A 22,752-nucleotide genomic window follows, 5' to 3' on the forward strand; every position below is an offset into this window, starting at 1 on the left:
ACTTGAAATCCCAGTGGCTAAGGAGGCTGAGGCAGGAGATTCTTGAGTTTAAAGCCAGCATCAGCAATTTAGGAGACCCTAAGCAACTTGAGAGGACCTGTCTAATAAATAAAATATAAAAAAGGAGCTTGGGATGAGGCTCAGTTGTTAGGTGCCCCTGGTACCCACCCCACCCCCCAACAAAAGAGTAATGTGGTTTTGCATTTACTGAATATTTCTGTTATATTTAAAATTTACCTCTCTTCTCTCCACTGTCAAATATTCTTATTTTTTTCAGAATCACTGTACTCTTTGACTTCCCCATTAATTGTATAATACATGCTAACTAGACGTTCTTTCTCTATTTGGCTTCTAGAACACTAACACTGATACTGCTATCTTTTTCTAACACTGCTTATATTATGATTATTTTAATATTTTCTCTTTTCATCTCAAAAACATTCTTCCATATGTATTTCTGTTGATATTAACCAATTATATGGCTTCAACAATTATCTATCTGAATGCTGTCATTTTAATTCCTGTTTGTATCATCCAATGTGAATATCTTTGATAGCTCTGTAGGTACATAACTCTTCCCATGCTCCAAAAGAGAACATTCTTCTTCTCATTAACCCTCATTCTCAGTGACATATATATTTTTTCCCTCTAGTACTATATTTAGTCCATATTCAAAAGTCACACTGGATGTTTCTTTGCAAAATATCTTGCTAAGACATATATATGCTCCCATGATTAATTTCATGTATAAACTTGACTGGGCTGAGGGATTCCCAAAAAGTGATAAAACTTATTTCTTGGTGTGCTTATGGGGATATTTCAGAAAAGATCAGCATTGAAATCAGTAGACTGAGTAAAGATGATTCACATTCAACAGGATTGGTGGGTATCATTTAATTTACTGAAGGCCTACATAGAAAAATAAAGTGGAGGTAGGCAAATTTAAGCTCGGTCATCTATTTCTTCCCTTGGACTTTGGAGCTCTTGGTTTGGGGGCTATTTATTTCCCAGACTTTCAACAGAATTCTTTCTTCCCCTCACTCCTTGCTTAGGCCATTAGCATCGAAACAGAAGTACAGTATTGGCTCCTCTAGTTCTCAGGACATTAGACTATGACTGAATTACACCATGAATTTCCTGACTCTTCAATTTTCAGAGGCTCATATGATTCATCTATACACATATATGCCAATTCTCATAATAAATCTCCTCTTATCTATCTATGAACTACTAGTTCTTTCTCTCTAGATGATCCTCATACATATGCACACCACATGAGGAATTTAATTTCACTTATTTATACTTCTTCTGTTCATAGAAAAATAAAAATTAGATGCATATATGTTTTAAAGTGTTCCAGTAAACAAAATACTACAAATTGAATTAGTATTAAACTGTTGCAATATAACGGGATAAACAACATTAGCTAATCTTAAATAAGGTGTAACTAAAATCTCTAGTCACCTATAATTAAAATAAATATAGTTAATGAACATACATTGACACAATTAAATAGTATATTGTTTATTTAAAAAAAAAAGAAAATGTCCCAGAATCTTGTAGTGTTCTTTAAATCTCACATTTTATGTCCCTTCATAGCTAAAATCATAGTCTCAGTAAAAATGGCTGATTAGAAAATATTTCAGAGATAATATTTAAAGGAAGCAAATAATTTTTTTTATATCATGCAAGGTTGTAAATGAACTATTTTTTGATAATCAAATTGTATGGCTTTAGACAACTTATATTTCTTCTCTGCATGTTATTGTATAAGGGGTCACCAGCAGTGCCTACCTTCTGTAGGCAAAACATGTGACACATGCCTGCCACATAGTAAGAACCAATAATTGGCAGCTTCCTCATCAGTGGTATTGATGATATTTTTAGACAAGTTACTAGTACTTAAACTATTTAACCTTAACTGTGTATATGCTTTTGTTAGGAAGCTTCATATGGAAACTCATTGCTTATTTTCCCCCTTGTGAATATAGCATGCCCAAAAGAATAATTGGCCAGTCCACTTATATTGTCTCAATGTAGCATATTTTTAAATATATATAAAATAATACACTCTTTTCTATTATGTAGACAAGTAACTACATGGATATAAAGGTTATCATTCATCTCTGTTAAAAAGCATTAACGTTTTATAGTTTAGTTATAGTGTATCTCTAGATAAATGGCCTGTTTAACTATATGCCACTTTTAGTTCTATAGTCCTAGTCAGCTGCTTCTCTGATGTGGGCAGACAATGTCATCTTGCCAGTTTTCAGTGATACTAGGCAACGTCTTACAGCACGGACTTTGGAATAACCTAGGCTCCGTTTCTAGTCCATTACCCATTCTAGCTCACATCTGAAAGATACCACAGTGTAAACATCATACAGTCATAAAAATTAAATCATTTACCTAAGAAATTTATCAGAGATCTTCATATTTATTAAGTATTCAGAATATAGCAATCATTATAATAAAGATAAGAGTAATTAGGTTTATAAAATTTCCAAAATATTATACTATGTTGAATACGGCAATAACTATCAACCTGCTAATAAAATTTTGGAGTGTTCCTACTTAAGTAACGTGTCAATCAATTTAGATACACATTTTTTCAAAAACAATGTTTTCATTTGAATATTATAAAACTGTATTATGATGATATATTTCAATAACTTTCTGTAATATTAGTGAGTGTCTGTCTTTAAAACCTAGATTTATTTGATAAACTGTTTGTAAGCTGATTATAAAATGCTTCTCTGTGGTATGATTTCATCAATGTTGAATAGCTTAAAGTAAGCAAAATGACCTTCCTGCTCAATATTGGCTTTTTTTCAATATGTATATAGTCCTTGAAAATATGTGCTTGATTGCTATTGGATGCAATTCCATCTAAAGTTCCTGCAAGGTAATGACCACTTATTATTTCTAGATGTATGCTAGGGTCATTATAAATTTACTCTCATTTTTAAGCAAGTTTTCATATTCAGTCACTTGTCCACATGGACCATACCTCTTACCCTGTTTAAACTGGTATTTGTTGATACTCTTAAGTTTTTGTCCATAGTTATGATATTTGATAATGTTTCCTATATGCAGAATCAATGTTTAGTTCCACTGGTCTGATGAACACATTGAATATATGCAATAGCAGTATATACGTGACATTTAAACTTCAGAACATGTTTATAAATGTTTACATTTAACACCTTTTTTAAAAATACTATCTAAATGTGACATACTTTTTACAACATCTTTAGTATTTGGACAATAGCCACAGCCTCACATATTGTTCCTTTATACAGACAAGAAATAACAAACTGAGAGACAAATCACCACAGCATCATTCAGTTAGTTACAAAATTGCAATCCAAAAGCCTGTCTCCTGTCTTCTTGTCCCCAAGACTACACTCTATAAATAATCTGTCTGGACTTCAGACTTAGATTCAAGAGATAAAAGTTCTGAATGTTTTAAAAAATTGCTAGTCTTTTTGATAAGGAGATTTGACATTCTACTTTTCCACTTAATATACTGTTTTTCTGGACTAAAAGTGAGTGCCCATTTATAAATAATTTCAGCAAGTTGACTATAGCTGTCGAGTCGTCTTAAGTATCACAAAGATAACAGAGAACTATTCAACAAAGCCTGACAAAGAAAAGGAAGAATTGTGGGCTTTCTCCGTTTCCCTCCCAGGCAATCCTTAATATATTCTGACATGTTTCAAATTATAGGTCACAATCTATTTATACTTCTGGAAAGTTCATTTTCAACCAGCATTGTGGAAACAACACTGAAGCATTTTTGTCTTTTCTGTGAATATAAGTAAGCTAACTCGAGCCTTCTGACATTAGCTCAGAGAGTCATGAGATTGAATAATTTAGTATTGCTCTCACCATATGGTCCAAAGGAACCAGTAACTGTGAATCATGAAGCCAGCAGCAGAATTAGAGAGAAACTTATTTTCATAGTTTTGTTGTGAGGATTCAAAGAGAGAGAACAGAGATTGTAACCTAGTAAGTAGATACACATACTTTCATGATCCTGACAGTCATAATTATGTTATTTTAATTTCTAATAATTCTTATTGTTATTTTAATTTTTAATAATAAAAGTAATTGAATATTTAGAAAACAGAGATAAAGAAGAGAAGGAACTATTCCTTAGATAAACATTTTATATATGGTTTTTTTTTTTAGAAAAACAACACAACATGAGGATATTATTTTAATTTTGAAATACATATTTTAAAGTTTGAACTTTCATGTATGTTTTCTATTATGCAAGTAAATATCACAGACCTAGTCAATGATAATGAATAAACATTTATTCTTCTCATTGTTCTGGAGGCTCAAGGTCAAAGGGCCACATCCAGTGAGTACCTTCTTGCTGGTGGGACACTGTAGTTCCCGGTACAGGATATCAAATGGCAAGACAGAGCAAACTTGACTTATAATACCTGTTCTCACACTAACTAATCCAATCCTGTGAGACCAACCTTAATCCCATGAGACCTTATCTGGTCTTTGTAGACATAACCCAGTCTCTGGAGAAAGACCTTAATCCCTTTGTGAAGATAGTGCCCCATGACCTAATCATCTCCCAAAAGCCATACATTTTGACACCACTGCACTGAATAAGTAGGAGTCAACATGAGCTTTGGGGGGACCAACCACATCCAACCCTAGCACTAGGATACAGATTACCAGAAGTGAAACAACAGACTCTTTTTGAGCAACATCAGGAAAACTAAGAGACTGTAACAAAATCTAGATGATTTCTTTCAGGTAGTGCTAGTGGTTGCAATTCCAAATTATGAATGACCATACTACACTAAAATGAATTGTTCATGGTCCTTGAACTGTTGATGTTTCTAGACCAGTGGAGGAAGTGAAAATACACTCAACCAACATGGAGGTCTGTATAATAATGGCCAGCAATGATTGCCTTTGGTTCTGTCATATGCCCTGCAATTTCTCCAGAACTGTATTCTAATCACATGTTACATGTCACTACCTGGAGGTCCCACTGGCACCTCAGATAAAATCCATTTCATATTTCCCATAAAAACTCTGCTTTTCCTGTGTTTCCTCTCCTGGTAAATGACACTGCTATCCACAGATATAACCAAGCAGGAGATTTAGATTCTCTGCTGTATGCTTTAAACTCTTACCATTCACTCCCAGCCTTTCACCTTTCTTGTACACTCTACTTTTAAAGTTTCTTAGTATGCTCAACTCCATAATTTCTCTTAATCTCACTGCCTCCACTTGCAAGAGGGCTACACTTGTTTCTGCATCATAACAGGCCCTAATTGTTTTCCCTCCCTCTAATCTTATCTCACACTCATTCATTCACCATACTGCAGCTGGTATGATATTTCCAAAGTTCAAACCTAATCGTGTTATTATTTCTACTTAAGGTCTACATTGTCCTCAGGTTAATGTAGTTGGTGAATGTTTGTTTGATTAATTAACTTACCATATTTTATTTTATCAAACTTTCAGAGTAACTTTCAAATACGGATTTTTTTCCAATTGGGCTCATACTATTTAGCAGTTTCATATATTGTTCTTCTTGTCTTAAAGTAAATGTAATTTTTTTCTATATTATCAAATATAATTGTGAATGTGCTTATTATTTGTAACAAAATGGTCATCTTTTAGACATGCCATATTTCATATATATTTTAGACATGTCATATTTTACATATTTTAATAGATTTTGAGGATTTACTCCCAATTTTATAATATCACAAATCACACTATTGAATATGCTTACTTCTATATTCTGTGCTTTATTATTATTATTATTATTATTATTATTACATGATCCTTGGGGGATACTTCTAAAAGTGACATTATTTATACAAAGAATATCGAAACATTTTTAAACTCTTACTGAAGTTTTCAAAAATTGCTTGCTACAGGTTTAGATTCTTAACATTTTCCTCTGGTATTAATTTAATAATGCTGGCTCTTTCATGGCTGTGGATTTTCCCTCTAGTTACTGCTTCTCAAATTCCTCCTATTATACTTTATTTTTTACTTGTAAGAATCATATATTCCAATGTCTTTTACTTATTAATTTATATGCTATTATTTTTAAAATTTTAACATTGTTGGTTATTCTCTTGAACTTTAAAGAACTGAGTAGAGCTAAATATTGAGCTTTAGTACTTCCCAAACATAATTAATATTTATGTTAAGGAAACAAGAACGCCAAGTTTAATTTAAAAGAAAAAAATCACTCTCATTTAAATAAAATATGAAAGAGAGGATAGTTTAAATATGTTTACTATGTATTGATACCCAATTAGGTGATTTTGACTTTACATACTAGGCACCTAGGTGACTTGAGAGGCTTCAGTTCATGTTTCATCATAAGTTCCATGATGTTATTGAGTGTCCAAGAGTTATTACTGTAACTTGTCTTTGAGTAAATCTATCCACTGATTTGGGGCAGTTGCCTGGACAGAAAACTCCTGAATGACTAAGAAGGAAAGCTCTCCCCATCTACCCACCTCCTATTATAAAGGCCCCTCCCATCATAGAACAAGATTTTATTCCCACAACAGGGTCCATTTTTATCCTTCTGCTTCATTTCTAGTAATAAACCTTCACTGACAAAGCCCACTGATGTAGAAACAGAGAGCTACACAAAGGGCTTCTCCTGTCTTCCTGTTATATTCATCACTTAAACTATTGCCTAGCGTACACAATTATACTGTCACCTTTGTGGAGTCAGTCCCACTTTTGTGTCTGACTTCCCAAAGTAAGATTTGCCTTTCTCCTCTGCAAAATTCCAAACTTTGGGATTGGAAGTGTTTGGGTTTGTTGTCCCAATTTACAAACACTCTAGTTCCATTACCCTAAATCAACTATGTAGGTAACCCTGATTCCTCTTTTTAAAATCATTAAAAGTCTAAATAGCAGGCCTGTAAGAGTAAGGAAAATATCAAACAGGTCGAGTATACCTTAGAGGATAAGTATTCATGAAAGTAAAATTAAATGCAAATATAGATGTTAATTGCATAAATGTGTTAATGATATCCATGATACATAAAACATTCATAAATTATTCAATATTTTCAATAATAGAATGATTGAATAATACTATGCTTTACTCTGACTTCCACTGTTTTTCTCATGGCAAGTTTTATCTTAAATATATCCTCCTATTAACAGGTCATATAAGCGAACTACATGGACCCTTATTCATATAATAAATGTCAAAATATTTCATTTTTAATACTGTTCTACATTAATATAACTCATATGGTCTATTTTTAGTGTTCTTACTCATTCCCACAAGCAAAATTTTAATTATGCCTCTCAGATGTGTGCTTTTAATTAACTGATGGCATATTCTTTGTTCAATTATTATTGTCCTATACAACTGTCATAAACTTATAAATTTTAATTAATGCTGCCCAAACCCAACTTATATAGCGTCCACACAGGAATTTGCCAAAAGGCTTAACCGTAAGTAAACCAACAATGAATAAATCCATGAATTGCCCATTGGGATTTTCTTAACAAATTAACATTTGTGTAGACATAATGAGGTTCTCTGGTCTGTAATACCAAACAATGTTTTTATAAAACTATATTTTTTAAAAGTGAAAAGTGCTTTGTAAATGACTTAATTGGATATCACATTATTAATAATTACTGAATTTTGTAAGACAATATATTACATGGCAATATCTCACATTGAATTCCTATGAGAACTCACTAAACCCTGGTAATCTGCAATGCAATTTTCCTGAACATATCATCTATGGAACTCAATATCTAAATATTTGGATACATAGATAAAGTTGATATGTTACAGATTTTAAGAATGCAGCAAGGTCTGGACAAATGATTTGAACATAATGTTAAACATGCTATGCCTACATGCAATTCAAGATTCATTAATAAGTCAGCAGATCCAATGCTTTCTAGAGATTCGCTCTTGTGGATTCTTCACAAGTTGAATGGTTAGCCATAGTATGGAACATCAAATGGTTCAGTTGGATTAAATGTTACTAAAGATAATTATAAGTAAATCATCTCACTACAACCCAATGATTTTCATTATCTTAATAAGAAAATTTTGTGACCAATTAAATAATTAAATATCCTAAACAAATCATTTGGCAAGAAATGCTTCTTTCCTAAAGGAAATGATAAGCATATTACTAAAATACAAACACACACACACATTTGTTGAACTTGTATTCTCATTTGCATTTTTGATAAAGGAACCAGTACTATAATTCCTCCTACAGCAGTAGAATGTATTCTATGTATGAAGAAGCTTCCCTTAAGCAGAATGAAGATATGTGCTAAAATTCCTAGTGCCTTTCAATCAAACTATAAATATATTTCCAGAATGCTCTTGAGTACTTAGAATACCTTAATTATTAATTAATCATAAATCAAGAATATTTAAAGACATAACTACCAAACTTTCACTATTAGAATGCAAATCAAAAACAGCTTGGTTTCTCTAAACTCCATTAGAAACTCTTCATGTGACTCTTTCAGATGGCACTATGCTAAATATTTCAAAGAACACCATAAGTAATACAGACAGAAGGAACTCTCACTAAGATATAAATTAACCATGTAGTGAATGTGAAGATCATATAGATTGATTTTCCATTTGACTAACTAAATTTGCATTTATGGTACTAAAATTAAATGTGCATAGATTGCACTTTAATAGTTGCATAATGTCCCTTGCACTGAATATTGGAATTTAAAAATTAGATTTTTATGATGTATTGGGGTTATTTTTTCTCATGGGAATATATTTTGAATTTAATACAAGTCAGTAGGAAAACATATTCAATGTTAACTTATGTGCCATAGAGAATATTTTTATAAAGGGGGTTATTGCATAGATTAATAAATATCTCAATTGATAAGTGAAATATTTATTAATTCACTAACATGTAGTAACTTTATATACTACACTTTGAAATACATTAGTTACAAGATGAGAATCAAGATGATCTTAGATGTGTTTTGGTATAGTTTATTTTCATTTAAATGAACCTAATTTTCAATAACAATTGAATTTTATTTTTAGGGAAACTGCAACAAAAAAATATGAACTTTGAAGTTAAACATGTAAGACTTGGAAAACTGGCACATTAAAGTCATTCTGGGTCATGGTGAAACTATCTAAAAGCACTGACTGTCATGCAATATACACTCAACATAGTAATTTTCATTATTATAATTAAATTTTGTGACCTGACCATAGAGATACTGAATTTAAAAAAAAAATGCCACTGTTGAAATAAATATTAATTTTAATTTTTGTTAATTTATTGTTAAAATTTACTAATTTTCTCAAGACATCGGGGATTATATCTGCAGTTTTAAGTATTCACTTATATTTTCATAAGGAAGTAAAAATGCAAATGATTTGAAAATACAATGGCACTCAAATGCTTACCTAGAACTGATGGTGTACAAGTTCCCCCATTTTGACAGTAGTTGCTACAGTGATTGATTTCACACCTTTCACCGGAATAACTAGGCCAACAATGACACCTCATATCACCCTTCTCATTTAAAATACATTTCCCTCCATTTTCACAGGTCAATTTGCAGGAATCATCTGGTTGGAAGAAAGATGCAGGTGAGCATTTTGTTCAGGTCGCGATTTAGTAAGGATAGTTCAAATAAACAAACTTACTTTAATCCTAGATTCTTATTTTTTTTCATGAAAAAACTAACATAAACATAAGTGTTGGGAAAAATTAAATAATAGCTAAAAACAGAGAAATAGATTCTAGTTATTGGATAGTGAATAAAAACCTTAAATTGTTTTTTGTTTCAAGCTTCAAGCATTATTAACCAATTCTTAAAATTACCTTGCATTAAATAATGAATCTAACTGAAAGTTTATAAAAGTAATATATTTCACTACCAAGGAGTTTTCTTTTGGATTTGAGAAAACATTATCTATTTCATAGTAGTAATTGATAATAAATCAAGTTGAAATATTTAGGATATATTTTAGCATCTCTATCCACATACATACAAACACACTACCACATCCTATGGTATATGTGTTTATGTGTCTGTATATACTTTATATTATAGAAATGTTTAAATGAAAAGATACTTTTTGATGTCAGTCTTCACTAACAATACAAAATATGCCAAACTAGAAGCCCATTCAGATTTGGTGCAAGATGATGATAAGTCAAAAACAATATTTAGAAATTATGGAACATTTTTTTCCTAAATATTTGGCATAACCTGTCTACTACAAAATAAGATTTTGCCTGAGAATAAGAAATGATCATTTAGGGGTATACAAAAGCATCTTAAACAATATATTAGTATGATTTAAAATAAATATTGATTTATAATCATTTTCCAAGTGACTTTTATGTGTGTGTTGACCTGCCTGTCCTTCATTAGAAATATACTGTATTACTTTGAGCAGGATACAATATTCAATGGAACAAAACTGAAAATATGTTAAAAAGCATTCTGTTTTAGAATATGCCCTTTGCTAAAGCTGTATTTTTTACATGGTAAAATTACATGAAATAAATAAAGCCTTTATTTATCACTCAAAGTACATTGGCCCATGCGTGACATAGGCTTGACTGTACCACTGTAATGATCACAAGAACATCTGGATTAACTTCAATGACTTATTTTCTATATGTGTAAGTATCAGATTGATATTCCAAAATTTTACATTTATAAGAAGGACTTACTCATAAGGCAATGTATATAATATAAAGAAAATAAGAAAAGTGTAATAAAACCTGTCTTTATGGCCTCATTTGGTCACTTTATTAAACATACAAGTTAACCTACCTAAGTCTCATTTACATACATACTATAAAAGGAACTTAGTGACAAAATACAACCTAACTCAGATTTTCTGTTAAGTTGGAAAAATATTAAAATGCCAAAAGTTTGTAAATACTAAGTACCTAAGTATATACCACATACATATAAACACAAAAGACAATTTGACTTCCAGCTCATATCTAGTAGAAAGATGAAAAGCTTAAAGTTGGGTCTAGAGGATGTATTGCTAAACTTCAACAAGCAGGTAAGGCACTTATTTGGCAAAATAAACATGAGACATTTGTCTGAATTGTTTCATGAGTGCCCACCAGGAATGCTGAGTACAGTGCTCAAGGAAAGTAACATCTATGCATGTCAGGAGGTGAGCACCTGAGGAACTGAATGAAACTTTCTGTGCAAGGACCTGGATTAAAGAGTGTGAGGAAAGAAATTAGAAGAGGTAAGTGTCCTTAAAAAGATAAGTAGGAATAACAGAATGTCATTGAATGTTTTATTATTTTTTTTTTCATAAAAGTAATGTAGAAAACTTGAAGTAGAAATCTAAGAAGGCTGAGAGTGAATGTAGTGGCAGGTGTTAAACTGAAGGCAGGGAGATCATGAGGACTTCATTTAAATCCTCTAGCTAGGTCACATGATGCCCCCAAATAGAATAATGTGAGGTGAGTAAATGTGGGATTATTCTAACAATAATTCTGAAATGAGCATCACATCAGTAATTTCTGAAGAAAATAAGGGAAAATTAGGATGATTCTTCAGTTTCTGATCAGGACAACAAAATGGGAACATGAGGATAATAGGAAATAGAGAGGTGAGTTAGTTTTTTGTTGCAGGGGAGGTACCAAGGTTTGAACTCAGGGGCACTTGGCCACTGAGCTACATCTTCATCCCTGTTTGTTTTTTTTGTTTTTTTGTTTTTTTGTTTTTTTTATTTAGAGACAAGGTCTCACTGAGTTGCTTAGTGCCTTGCTTTTGCTGAGGTGGGCTATGAACGCTTGATCTTCCTGCGTCAGCCTTCCAAGGCTCTGAGATTACAGGCCTGTGCCACCGTGTCAGGCAAGTTAGTTTTTAACATAAAAAAAATCTTAGATGCCTATGTAAATGCATGTGGCAATCTCCAGAAAATAATTGAATATAGGATGAGATTTTTTAAAAAACAATTTCTAAAATGAAAATGTTTGCTTAATTTAAAACTTTCCAAATATCTTTTCTAAATCATTCAACAAATTATGTTCTAATAGGGCTCTGTGAATAGTGAAGATAAATATTTAAGGCATTATTATCATATTTAGGATTATTATGGGGAGACTAATTTTCACCTGTAGTTTTTATATGTATATATAGATATTCAAAATCCCTACATATCGATGAATGCATATTGTTATACTATGCCTCATTAGGCAACAGAAATTTTAAAATATAATACTGTTTAATGAAATGGAATTTAGATTGTACCATTTCAAAACTTATAATAATGATTCTTTAATGGAAAAGAGGGCTGCTTTTGTCAATAACTAAATTATCACCAAAAGTCAAGCTCCAATAATTATAATCAACTGTTGGAAAGGGCAGGTGAATACTTCCCAGAGTATGAGTAATATTTGAATTTCAAATTTCTTACATGAAGATTAAAAATATTCAGTGCACTCATAATTTAACAATAGCAACTAGATAAAGTAAAATATTTGTAAAGAGCTATAAAACTTGGCTATATAAAATATTGTTGTCAGGAAAACTGGAATTTATCTACATCAATCAATAATTCTAGAATCCATCTGGTGTGGTGGCATGCAAATTTAGTGCAAGTATTCCTAGCACTCAGAGGCTGAGGCAGGTGGGTCAGTTGAGACCAAGATTTTGAGAGCAGCTTAAGCAACATAGTGAGAAAAGTCCCTCAACTCCAATTTTTTTAAAATACTAATACTAATATAACAGTTCTGAAATCCACATATTTACATTCCTGATTGACGTACTTCAGACCAGTATGAAGGCTTAAATGCATGGAGATCAAATTGAATATTACTTAACATTCATTAGATTTAAGATTTTCTTTTCAATCGTAAGAGTGAGGTTTGAGGAAGTTTCTGGAGTCACACCTTTCAAGTAGAGGTGAAGTAAACATTTCCAAAACTGTTTTAGACTTGCATAAGTGTGTATTTAAACAAGCTTCCTTCTTTCATGCATAAAATAAACATGTCTAGGAATGTATATCTTCTCCTCAGCCCCTTTCTATCTCTCTGTTTTGTGGCTTCTAGAGCTGAGCCAACTTCCTCTGCCACATTCTTCTGCCATGGTGTTCTGTCACATATCAGGACCAAAGTAATGAAGCCACTCAATCATGAACTGAATCTCCTGAAACCATAAACTAAAATAAACCTTTTCTCCTCTAAGTTATTCTTGTCAGATGTTTTGGTCACAGATGACAAAAAAAATTATTAACTAAACTCTCAATGCTTTAATTTTCTTATATAGTAAAATATGAGAAATCACTATATTATCATTGGGTTTTATGAAAACTAAGGGAAATTTTATGTATTATATATAATATATATAAAATGTAATACATATTATATATGTATATATGTTTTGTGACATAAAATTTAGTAAGTATAGATTTTATTTTCTCTTAAAAGCATTTTTCACATTAGGACTAATGTCTTCAATATGAGAGAGCTTATTGTCAGTCTACCTCCATATTTAAGAAATGATGCTTCCTTTGTTTTTATAGCACACAATTTTGTTTTTTATTTTGGTACTTGGGATGAACTATGGGCACTTTACCACTGAGCTACATCCCTGGCTCTTCTAATATTTTATTTTGAGACAAAGTCTTCCTCTTTTGCTGAGGCTGGCCTCAAACTTGTGATTCTCCTGCCTCTGACTCCCAGTTGCTGGCATTACAGTTTGGTACCACCATGCCAAGCCTAGTTTGTTCTTTCTATTATTTTTTCCTATTTAACACTTTGTATCTATAATGATATTTTAAATTTTATTGTTTTTTTCAGATAACAAAAAGAAAGATGAAAAAAAAACCCTTCAAATTATTAAAATCCAAGATAGAGAAGGAAATATTACCACAGGCACTACTGAAATCCAGAGGATCATCAGAAACTATTTTGAAAATGTATACTCCAATAAGTTAGAAAATCTTGAAAATATGGACAAATTCCTAAAGACATCTGACCTATCCAAATTGAACCAGGACGATATAGAAAACTTAAACAGATTAATTTCAAGTAATGAAATTGAAGCAGCCATCAAAAGCCTTCCAGCAAATTAAAGCCCAACTCTGCCTGGATTCATAGCCGAGTTCTGCCAAGACCTTTAAAGAAGAACTAATACCAATCCCCCTCAAATTATTCCATGAAATAGAAAAGAAGGGAATTCTGCCAAACTCAATTTTTTGCCATTTATTCCAAACTTTGGCTACTCAAATATAAACTGCATGAGGAGTTTTCTCAGATTTATTTCTAAATTGGTTCTTAGTCTCTAAACCAATGTTATACCTTGATCAGAAGCCCTCCACACATTTGTAAATCAGAGAAGTAATAGTATTTGTTGTAAATCTGATTTTATATGAAAGAAACTGAGATTCAGTTTATAACTTAACCTCTGCTTTCAAAATTATCATTTTCCCATAGGAATGTATTAAAATAAATTTATTGAACAAATAATCAGATTTGGGGTTTGGGTTTAAACCCACAGCAGAAGGGCATCTCCAAAAAATTATCTTCTATAATACAAGAGCTATATAAAAATGTCTTTGATTCTGTAACTTCATAGTTCCTGATTTAGTCAGTGCATTCAAGTGCTCAATGTTTGTGAGCAAATGCAGAATGAATTAATAGGAAGTCTTTGTCAGAAAGAGCAGTTTACACAGACTTCAAGAATCATTGATATCCTGGCAGCTAAATTGATAAAAGAACAGGAAATTATGCTCAGTAATAATTGTAAAAATTTATCACAAGGACTAATTCATTATTTACTAAAAAATGGAGAATACCTACCTAACAGACTGTCATCGTTGCAGGTTCCATTAATCAAATATTTTCCTTCTGGGCAAACACAGGTGGCCCCAGAAGGATTCAGCAAACAGAGGAATTCACATCCTAAATCCAAGCAAGGATTAGGTACTAATGAAAACAAAACAAAAAAAGCAAAGAAATATATAAGTATACTTGCAATAGATTTCAAGCACATAAAATTCAATAAGGTAAAATGATACATTTGCAATATTAAAAAGAAATTAAATCAATTTTTACTGCACGTATTTCATTTTGATGTTATATTTTTCTTTTATAGAGGAAGAGAAATTACTACCCTTCATTAACAGTACGGTTGCCCAAATCATTCTTTCCAAAAGGAATAAGAATCTATTCAAATCTATACTTTGTCACTCTTTCTTGTGACTAATTGTTTTTTGGCATAAGAGTTCCTCTTAGAACCTGAAGTGCAGTCTAGGGCTGTGTTTTAAAAGTAAAGCCACCTGAAGTTGAAAACGTATTTGAAACATATTTTTCAGGATAATTACCTCAGTGATTTATTTTCCTACTCCCTTCTATAAGGGAAAGCTATAATAATAATAATAAATCATAAACTATAAATCAAATAAAATTACAACTGTTGGAAAGAGTTCTTGGCTATTTTTTAGACTGGAATGTTAATGCTATGGTAATTACTTGGTTATCAGTAACAAGGGTCAAAGTGGCTAATGAACGATGAATTCCTCAGATTGCTTGGTTCATGTAGAGAAGCCTAAAGTCTCCTTCAGTATCTTAGAAAATAAAATAATATATAACTTTTATAACAAATTAATTTTAATTCCAAAATACTCAGCCAAATGCTGAACATTTTCATACCTGTTAAACCAGAAATAGAAACTTAGGCATTATATGTATATTGGCTTCCCTAATTTAAAAAGTCTGGTGTTACTAACATTAAACTTACTCAATCTACTGGGGTTAAAACTTGAAATAGTTAAGGAATACACACACACACACACACACACACACACACGAGATTGGATTCAAGAACGCTGTACCACTGAGTTACCTCCCCAGACCTTTTCATGTAGTAGCTGAGGCTGGCCTCAAATTTTTAATCCTCCTAGCTCAGCCTCTCAAGTCTCTGGGATTACAGAGATTTACAAGCATGAGACACCATGCCTGGCAAAAGTGTACACTTTTAATAGATAAAAGAAAAACAGTCACAAATGTAGGCAACTTTTTAAAAATATTGTACTTACAGTCTAGTTGTTTATAGCGATGAGATATCAAAACACCTTTTGTTTTATCAACATCTAAAGCTAGATACTCTACTGAACCATGTCCAAATTTTTGTACTCGAAATACACCATTTTTCGGTCCTGCTCCATATATATAATCCTCAAAGATATCAATCCTATGTGGATGTAACAATCCTGGAATTTTAAAAAGATAAGATTATAAAAGCTGTAATACATATATTGAAATCTAAAAAAAGTTTACCCAAGATAGCATAGAAAATCTTATTTATTATCTTTAAGAAAATCTTTCATAATTGGAATATTTTAATATTAGCTCAGAAGTTGATGGAATTAATTTCTTGGAAGTGGAGATATAAGAGATACTAAGCATGTCACTCAGAATTTAGAAAAACATTTCAATCATTAATTTAATCATATTCAACATCACCAAGCATTTGCTAGAGGTCTATATGCAGAGTAATTTTTTTCTTCTATACAGTTAACAAATAAAAATCTAGGTACAGGCTAACCTCATTTGTAGTACCAAAATAGGCAGTTCATTAAACTCTAAATTCGTATTCTGGATCCAATTAGTAATTAAATAGAATGGTGGACTGACTGGTAATCATGAGTTAAAAATCTTTGACACTATTATAATGTATTTTAGAAACAGGATAAGGAAAACAAACTAGCAAACAGCCATCATTCACATGACATCGTTGCTTAAAAATAATAGTGACCATCAATTTTCACATTTGGTGACTATAATTTTAAGACATTTTATCAAAACAACTATCAATCCAACTTTTGGTAACTGAAATTTGTAACAAGTAGAAACATTTATATGTTATGATCTAGAGGTTATAAAACAAAAAGTAACATTTAAGTTTATATATTTTCTTAGGTGTTCCTTGAGAAAATAAAATGTACATTTAAGCTGAAACAAGCTAACATTGTTTTAATATAGTACAGAAATGTAAACTTTCTCCATCTGGTTAATTGATACAAAAATCGTGGAGACTTTTTCCATCTGGGTCATTGATACAAAAATCATACAGTTTAGGGAGATGCACCGTGAAAATTTGATACAATTATTTTTCCAGCTTCCCTGTTTAAAAATAAACAAATAAAAGGAAGTTATCCTTTATTTAAGAAATACAATATGCCAAAATAAAGACTGAAAGTCTGTGTTATAAATAACTTGAGGTAAATATGTGAAGGGGTTACAGGGGAGGGAAGGAAAAAAGTCACAGGAAAGAAATAGACTCAGTAGAGACATCTGATATAGTCAAACCAGGAAAGTTTGAGAGACGGCAGGGAGCTACAAAATGAGAGAGTAAAAATATGAGACAGGAAGAAACAAAAATAAGAATGGGTGCAGTACCCAAAGGCCACAGTTAGAATTCTGTGGTTACCAGCAGTAGAGGAAATTGTCATTTTCTATATGCTGTTTTTCACATGGATAATGGGGTCCTTCAGTACCAGTGATGGTTACTATGAAGTTCTATTACATATAATAATTTGTTTCCTGCATGCTGTTACTGAAATTTGAAAGAAAAAGTAGGGTCTACATGTTCTTCTCTTGACTATTTGATGTATCCTGCTCAAAATGGAACACCACAGAATCCATAGAAGGAAATTACTTTTTGAATCTGGCAGCCTGGCCCATGTTTTTCCAAGTCAAGAATGTCCTCTGCCCTGGTCTCTCTGATATTCTAGTATGAATGAACATTTTAATCAATAAAAGAAATGCAAAGAAAAAGGAGACATAATTTAAGAAAAATCATAATGCAAAGCTTTCATAATTATATTGATGTTATGATTGAATACTCTCGATAACAAAAATAAAACCAAAAGCCTCTCACAAACCTTGTTTACTGCTGACACAGACTACTGAATCAGAGCCATCATACAGAACACTACCAATTATGGAGAGCTCAAAGTCAGCCCAGTATATGCGTTCACTAAAATGATCCACAGCCAGACCTGCAAACATAGACAAATAATGGAATTTGAGATCATTTAAAAGTATGATTTCACTTCTTAATGTAGTTGTTTTCAAGCATCACAGAAATAACCTGTTGTTCATCATGGTACTGTAGAATTCAGAATAATTGAAAACCTTATCTCAAATCAATCCTGATCTTAGATTACTTAGCCTTTATTTAATAAGCTATAAGTAAAAAATCTTACCTAACACAGGAAGAGAGACCTTACATATCAGTCCTTTTCATACTTTCTACCTTCTTAATTTTGGCTATTCCCTACCAGTTTTTTTTTTAATATTTTTATGCTTATACTATACACAGAATGAATACATTATTTAATCTGTTATCCAACATTTTTTAGAGCTAATTGGGTGTAATTCTTACATTTTAAATCTCTTCATGAAGATATAGTTCTCATAATATAAAAGGTGTACTTAATGACAAGTTGGCCTATGATGTGTTATTGTAAGTGACCTATACATGTGCTGATGTTTAAAGTGACTAAAGATTGATATTTATATTAGAAAGAAATGAATGGTAAAGTCCCTCATTAAGGTCCTATGGTGCTTGAATTTCTAACTCTTTTTCTCTGAGACTGCTTTTCTTCAATTTCATCATAGGTATCTGTCAGTGAATAACAATCGATAAAAATTATATAGGGCAAAACAATAGTGTTCTTCTGCTTATCTAATTTTTTACCTTTTGACTTTGTAAATCTGATTGGAATCTATCCCAGCAAAAATATCATCAACACAAAGAGTATTCTAGAGAGTAAAGTTTCTTCAATTTAGAAGAGTAAGATCTATGACATATGAATTCTATAATAAATCCTCACTGCTGTAGATATTTATTTTCTGTGATTTATCTAATCTTTAGCTGTCACATGGAACATACTTTGAAGATGCAATGCAATTAAAATACATTTTGCAGATGAATGTTACAGAATTTTCACAATTTCAACATTCAATAAACAGCCAAAATCAAGACCATGGAATAAAAGGTATTTTAAGTTTATGTAAAACTTGTATTTCTATGCAGATAAATGCAGACTTAACAATCAAAATGGAAAATAAATTATGGTGAAAGTAATTTGTGAATAACTTTTCAGTTAAACATGTAGATCTAACTGAAATATAATCAAACTAAATATAAATATTGCTCTTCAAGTAAATATATGTGTATATATACATGTGTGTATATATGTATTATCATGTCTAACTAGCTTTTGAGAAATGATTTAACAATTAATTAATGCAACTGGTTCATAGTTTACTAGTTTCTGCTCAATGATTGACTTATTTGAGTCATGTTTAGAGTTATGTTTTTGCTAGTTCCTGTAAAAATCATGAGTAACATGAACCATAAAGTATTCCAATTTCCTGCTGGTGCCATTATAGTTCAAAGTAGTCACCTAAGAAAGGTTGAAAACACTTTTCCTTCTTTTCTAAGGGAGTAATACAAATAGCACATAAAACAAAACCCTCTGTTCAAAAAAATTGGTCTTACACCTAAACTATTAAATTTGCTAATCATGGAAAAGAAGAAAACAATGTGTGTGTGATCCAATTTAATTAATAATATGATTTCTGAAATTTACTAAAAGTGCCATATATTGCATTGCTGCTCTGTGCTTGCTCAAGATATCCTCAATTTTATCAGCTTTTGTCACATGTGCTATTAGATGGAATTACATCTAGATAGAAATTATACAACAAAGTTTTTTAGATGAATGGGGTTTATATTACAAAAATCCACAAATCAATGATTTTTGATTTTTCCTTAAACCCTTTAATAAAAGAGATAGTCTTTAAATTAAAAAGTTAATAAAGGAATCAGCTAACTTTTCCTGTGGTATCAATGAATGTCAAGTTTATAGGAAAGAACAAGCTCATGTCTTTCTTTAAAGTATCACAACTTCTTTTGTCTTTAATAAAGAACCAGTGATACAATGAAAAAATAAAAACAAAAGAAATTCTCAAGAAACTTTCTTATCTGAACTGTAAATTACAAATATATGGAATCGAATTAGCAAAAGTACAGAAAATTTAAAATAAAATACTATACTGATTTTAATTCAATTTTCAAATCATAAATTAAAAGGTTTATAAAAGACAAAGATGCAAGCTAAATTTCAGTGATACAAGGTAACAGCACTAATCAAGTAGTGATTCTCTCAATACCATCTCCCCCCATAATACCAAGACTACTACAATGCTTTAGGAACTTTTTGAACCTTGCTTTTGTTGGACTCTGAAATTTGAAAAATCTAATAGTTTCCTTATTTCCATTATAGTCTAAAAAGAATAAAAAGAAAAAAAAATATATTATGAAAAATGATCATAATACCAATGTGATATTTGAGAGAAGACTTAGAATAATAAATTTCAACCACTACATCCTCAGATGAAAGGATAAGATACATTCTGTTTTAAGGCAAAGCAAGGATTTATATAGTAGCAAAAATCATCAAGTAAGCCCTAAGGTATTCTCAATTTAAAAGGTATTGAGAAAAGCTAAAATAACTGAATATATTTACCACTGTTATATTTATTTAAAAATTTGTTATAATTAATTTTCAGATTGGTTGTCTGCTTAGAATCAAAGATTTCAAACTATATTAAAATCCACCCCTCTCTCTTGTACACACAAACATATGAAAGCTTTATTAAAATAAATGCATCAAGGAAATGGTAAAACAGTCATAAATTTGTATCCACTTTATTTAGAGATCTTTGTGGCCAAGGAAAATGAATCTGTTTACTGAATCAAATAAGTATGAGTGTTGTTCGATAAATATATAGTCCTTCATTCTCTCTGAAATTGCCACAATTTGGAAGAGATAGCAAACAACAGCAACAAGCCTCTAGCTATCAAAGGATGTGATATTTAAATCAATCTCATGGAATTCTAAAAGCTATTATTAAAAGCTAAACTGGAAAGTGACTTTATCTGACACACACTGGTGGGGAAAGTACTTGCTACTCAACTAACATAAGAAAAAAATAAGATAGACTGAAAAATAAGATAGACTAAGATTATTTTATTTATCATCCTGCCTGATAAAATAAAACAAAACAAAAGTGTGCCATTTATTTAAGAAGGCCTTGGAACCATCCCAAGTCTTAGAGTGTTAAAACTGCAGGTATCCATTTGTTCTTTCATTCAACACATAATTGTTTTAAGCACAGACTACTTATAGGTAATAGTATGTAAGGGATGTAACAAGAAAATATTAACAACAGATTATGTTTAAGTCAGTTATAGTCTTGGGCACAAATATATACATTGATGAGTTAATGGTAGATTGCACCATTAAAGCAGTAGATGATGGAGTCCAAAGAATGAGAAGAATGAGTTTTTGATAAAATCCCAGAGCACTGCAGTGCTCTTATCATGATGTTGCCAAGTTTGCAAAGATGGTGTTGGTGTGCTGGGCTATTTGATTGGATGGTAAAATTCTAACCCTGGAATTCACAAGGGTTACACCAAGTATGCTGCTCATCTATGGTGATAACTGTATCCTGATAAAACTAAGAGGATAACCAAGTGTACAATATCTCACTGCCTTTACATGTCCATGCATGACATTAGAAAGATAGCTTCTCTTATATACCCTCAATAAAAAGAACAAGATTTTACACTCAGAGAGAAAGAGAAGCATGATGGTACTTACTGATTTTAATATAGTATCCTAAAGTCAGAACAAATATTTATATACTCCAAGAAAACAGAGAGAAAATTGACAAAAAACTGGTCAAGGTATTACTGGAAAGACATAGTCATGAATGTACTTCCATTCAAAGACACCTTCTAGGATATATTTGTCCATGTCTTCCCATACATGAAATGTAAATATGCATGTAAATGCAGAATAATGATTTACTGGTTGCCAATGTTTTGTTACTACTTTTTAGTAACACTATTTATGAAAATAAAATGAACTATTATTTCTTAAAAATCTCCTGACAATTGTTTAAACTCATTTGTATATCAATAACAGTTGGCAAAACAAATACCCACGAGTCATTAAACACTATGAAGATGACGTCAATATATGTTTCTGCTAAATGTAATAAAACCCTTCTCAAGAATATGACATCATCATTTGTAATGTTAATAAAACAATTCATACATATTTTCTGTGCTGTTTCAATGTAAAATGTATTATTGTCCATTATATTCACTGTGCTGTGTCAGAAAACACCAGTCTTTATTCCTCCTGTTCAATGGCACAGTGCCATTGACAGGACTCAGTTGCTCAACTCTGCTCTCCCAAGTGCCTAGTAAGCACTATTCATTCTCAATTTCTATGAGATTAACTACTTCAGATTTTACTTATAGATAAGATCATATGGCACACTGTATCTTTAGACATAGGTGCAAACATGTCACTTGAAGAAGCTGAAGAAAATTTTAAGCACGTGGCAATGAAGTTAAGTAACAGATTTTACATGTGATTTATCAATTTCTCTTTTATATTAGGAATTATAATAGACATACAATGAGAAAATAAATAAAACTAAACAAAATATACTAAATAGATATGGATAAATTATTATTGCTGTTAGGAAATTATGGTAGACACTATATGGAATTCAAGGCCTTACCCTAGTAAAAAGTAGACAATTTTTATAAATATTATTAGCTCTAACACAGTGAAGAAAATTCATACTGGTTTTACCAACTGATTTAAATGAATCGTTACACATTATA

General features: G+C 31.3%; 1 protein-coding gene across 1 annotated transcript in view; it reads right to left on the reverse strand.

The window, feature by feature from the left end:
- The window catches only part of Lrp1b (LDL receptor related protein 1B), a 1,807,788-nt gene that overhangs the window by 68,125 nt on the left and 1,716,911 nt on the right, over window positions 1–22,752 (reverse strand). Inside the window, exons 80-83 of the mRNA XM_015479144.2 lie at window positions 17,921–18,037; window positions 16,073–16,246; window positions 14,835–14,960; window positions 9,449–9,613 (exon numbers count right to left, since the gene is read on the reverse strand). Of these exons, the coding sequence (XP_015334630.1) occupies window positions 9,449–9,613; window positions 14,835–14,960; window positions 16,073–16,246; window positions 17,921–18,037 (582 nt within the window). The remainder of the gene's footprint in view (window positions 1–9,448; window positions 9,614–14,834; window positions 14,961–16,072; window positions 16,247–17,920; window positions 18,038–22,752) is intronic.

Source organism: Marmota marmota, unplaced genomic scaffold (genome assembly GCF_001458135.2).
Source record: "Marmota marmota marmota unplaced genomic scaffold, marMar, whole genome shotgun sequence".
Classification (NCBI taxonomy): domain Eukaryota; kingdom Metazoa; phylum Chordata; class Mammalia; order Rodentia; family Sciuridae; genus Marmota; species Marmota marmota.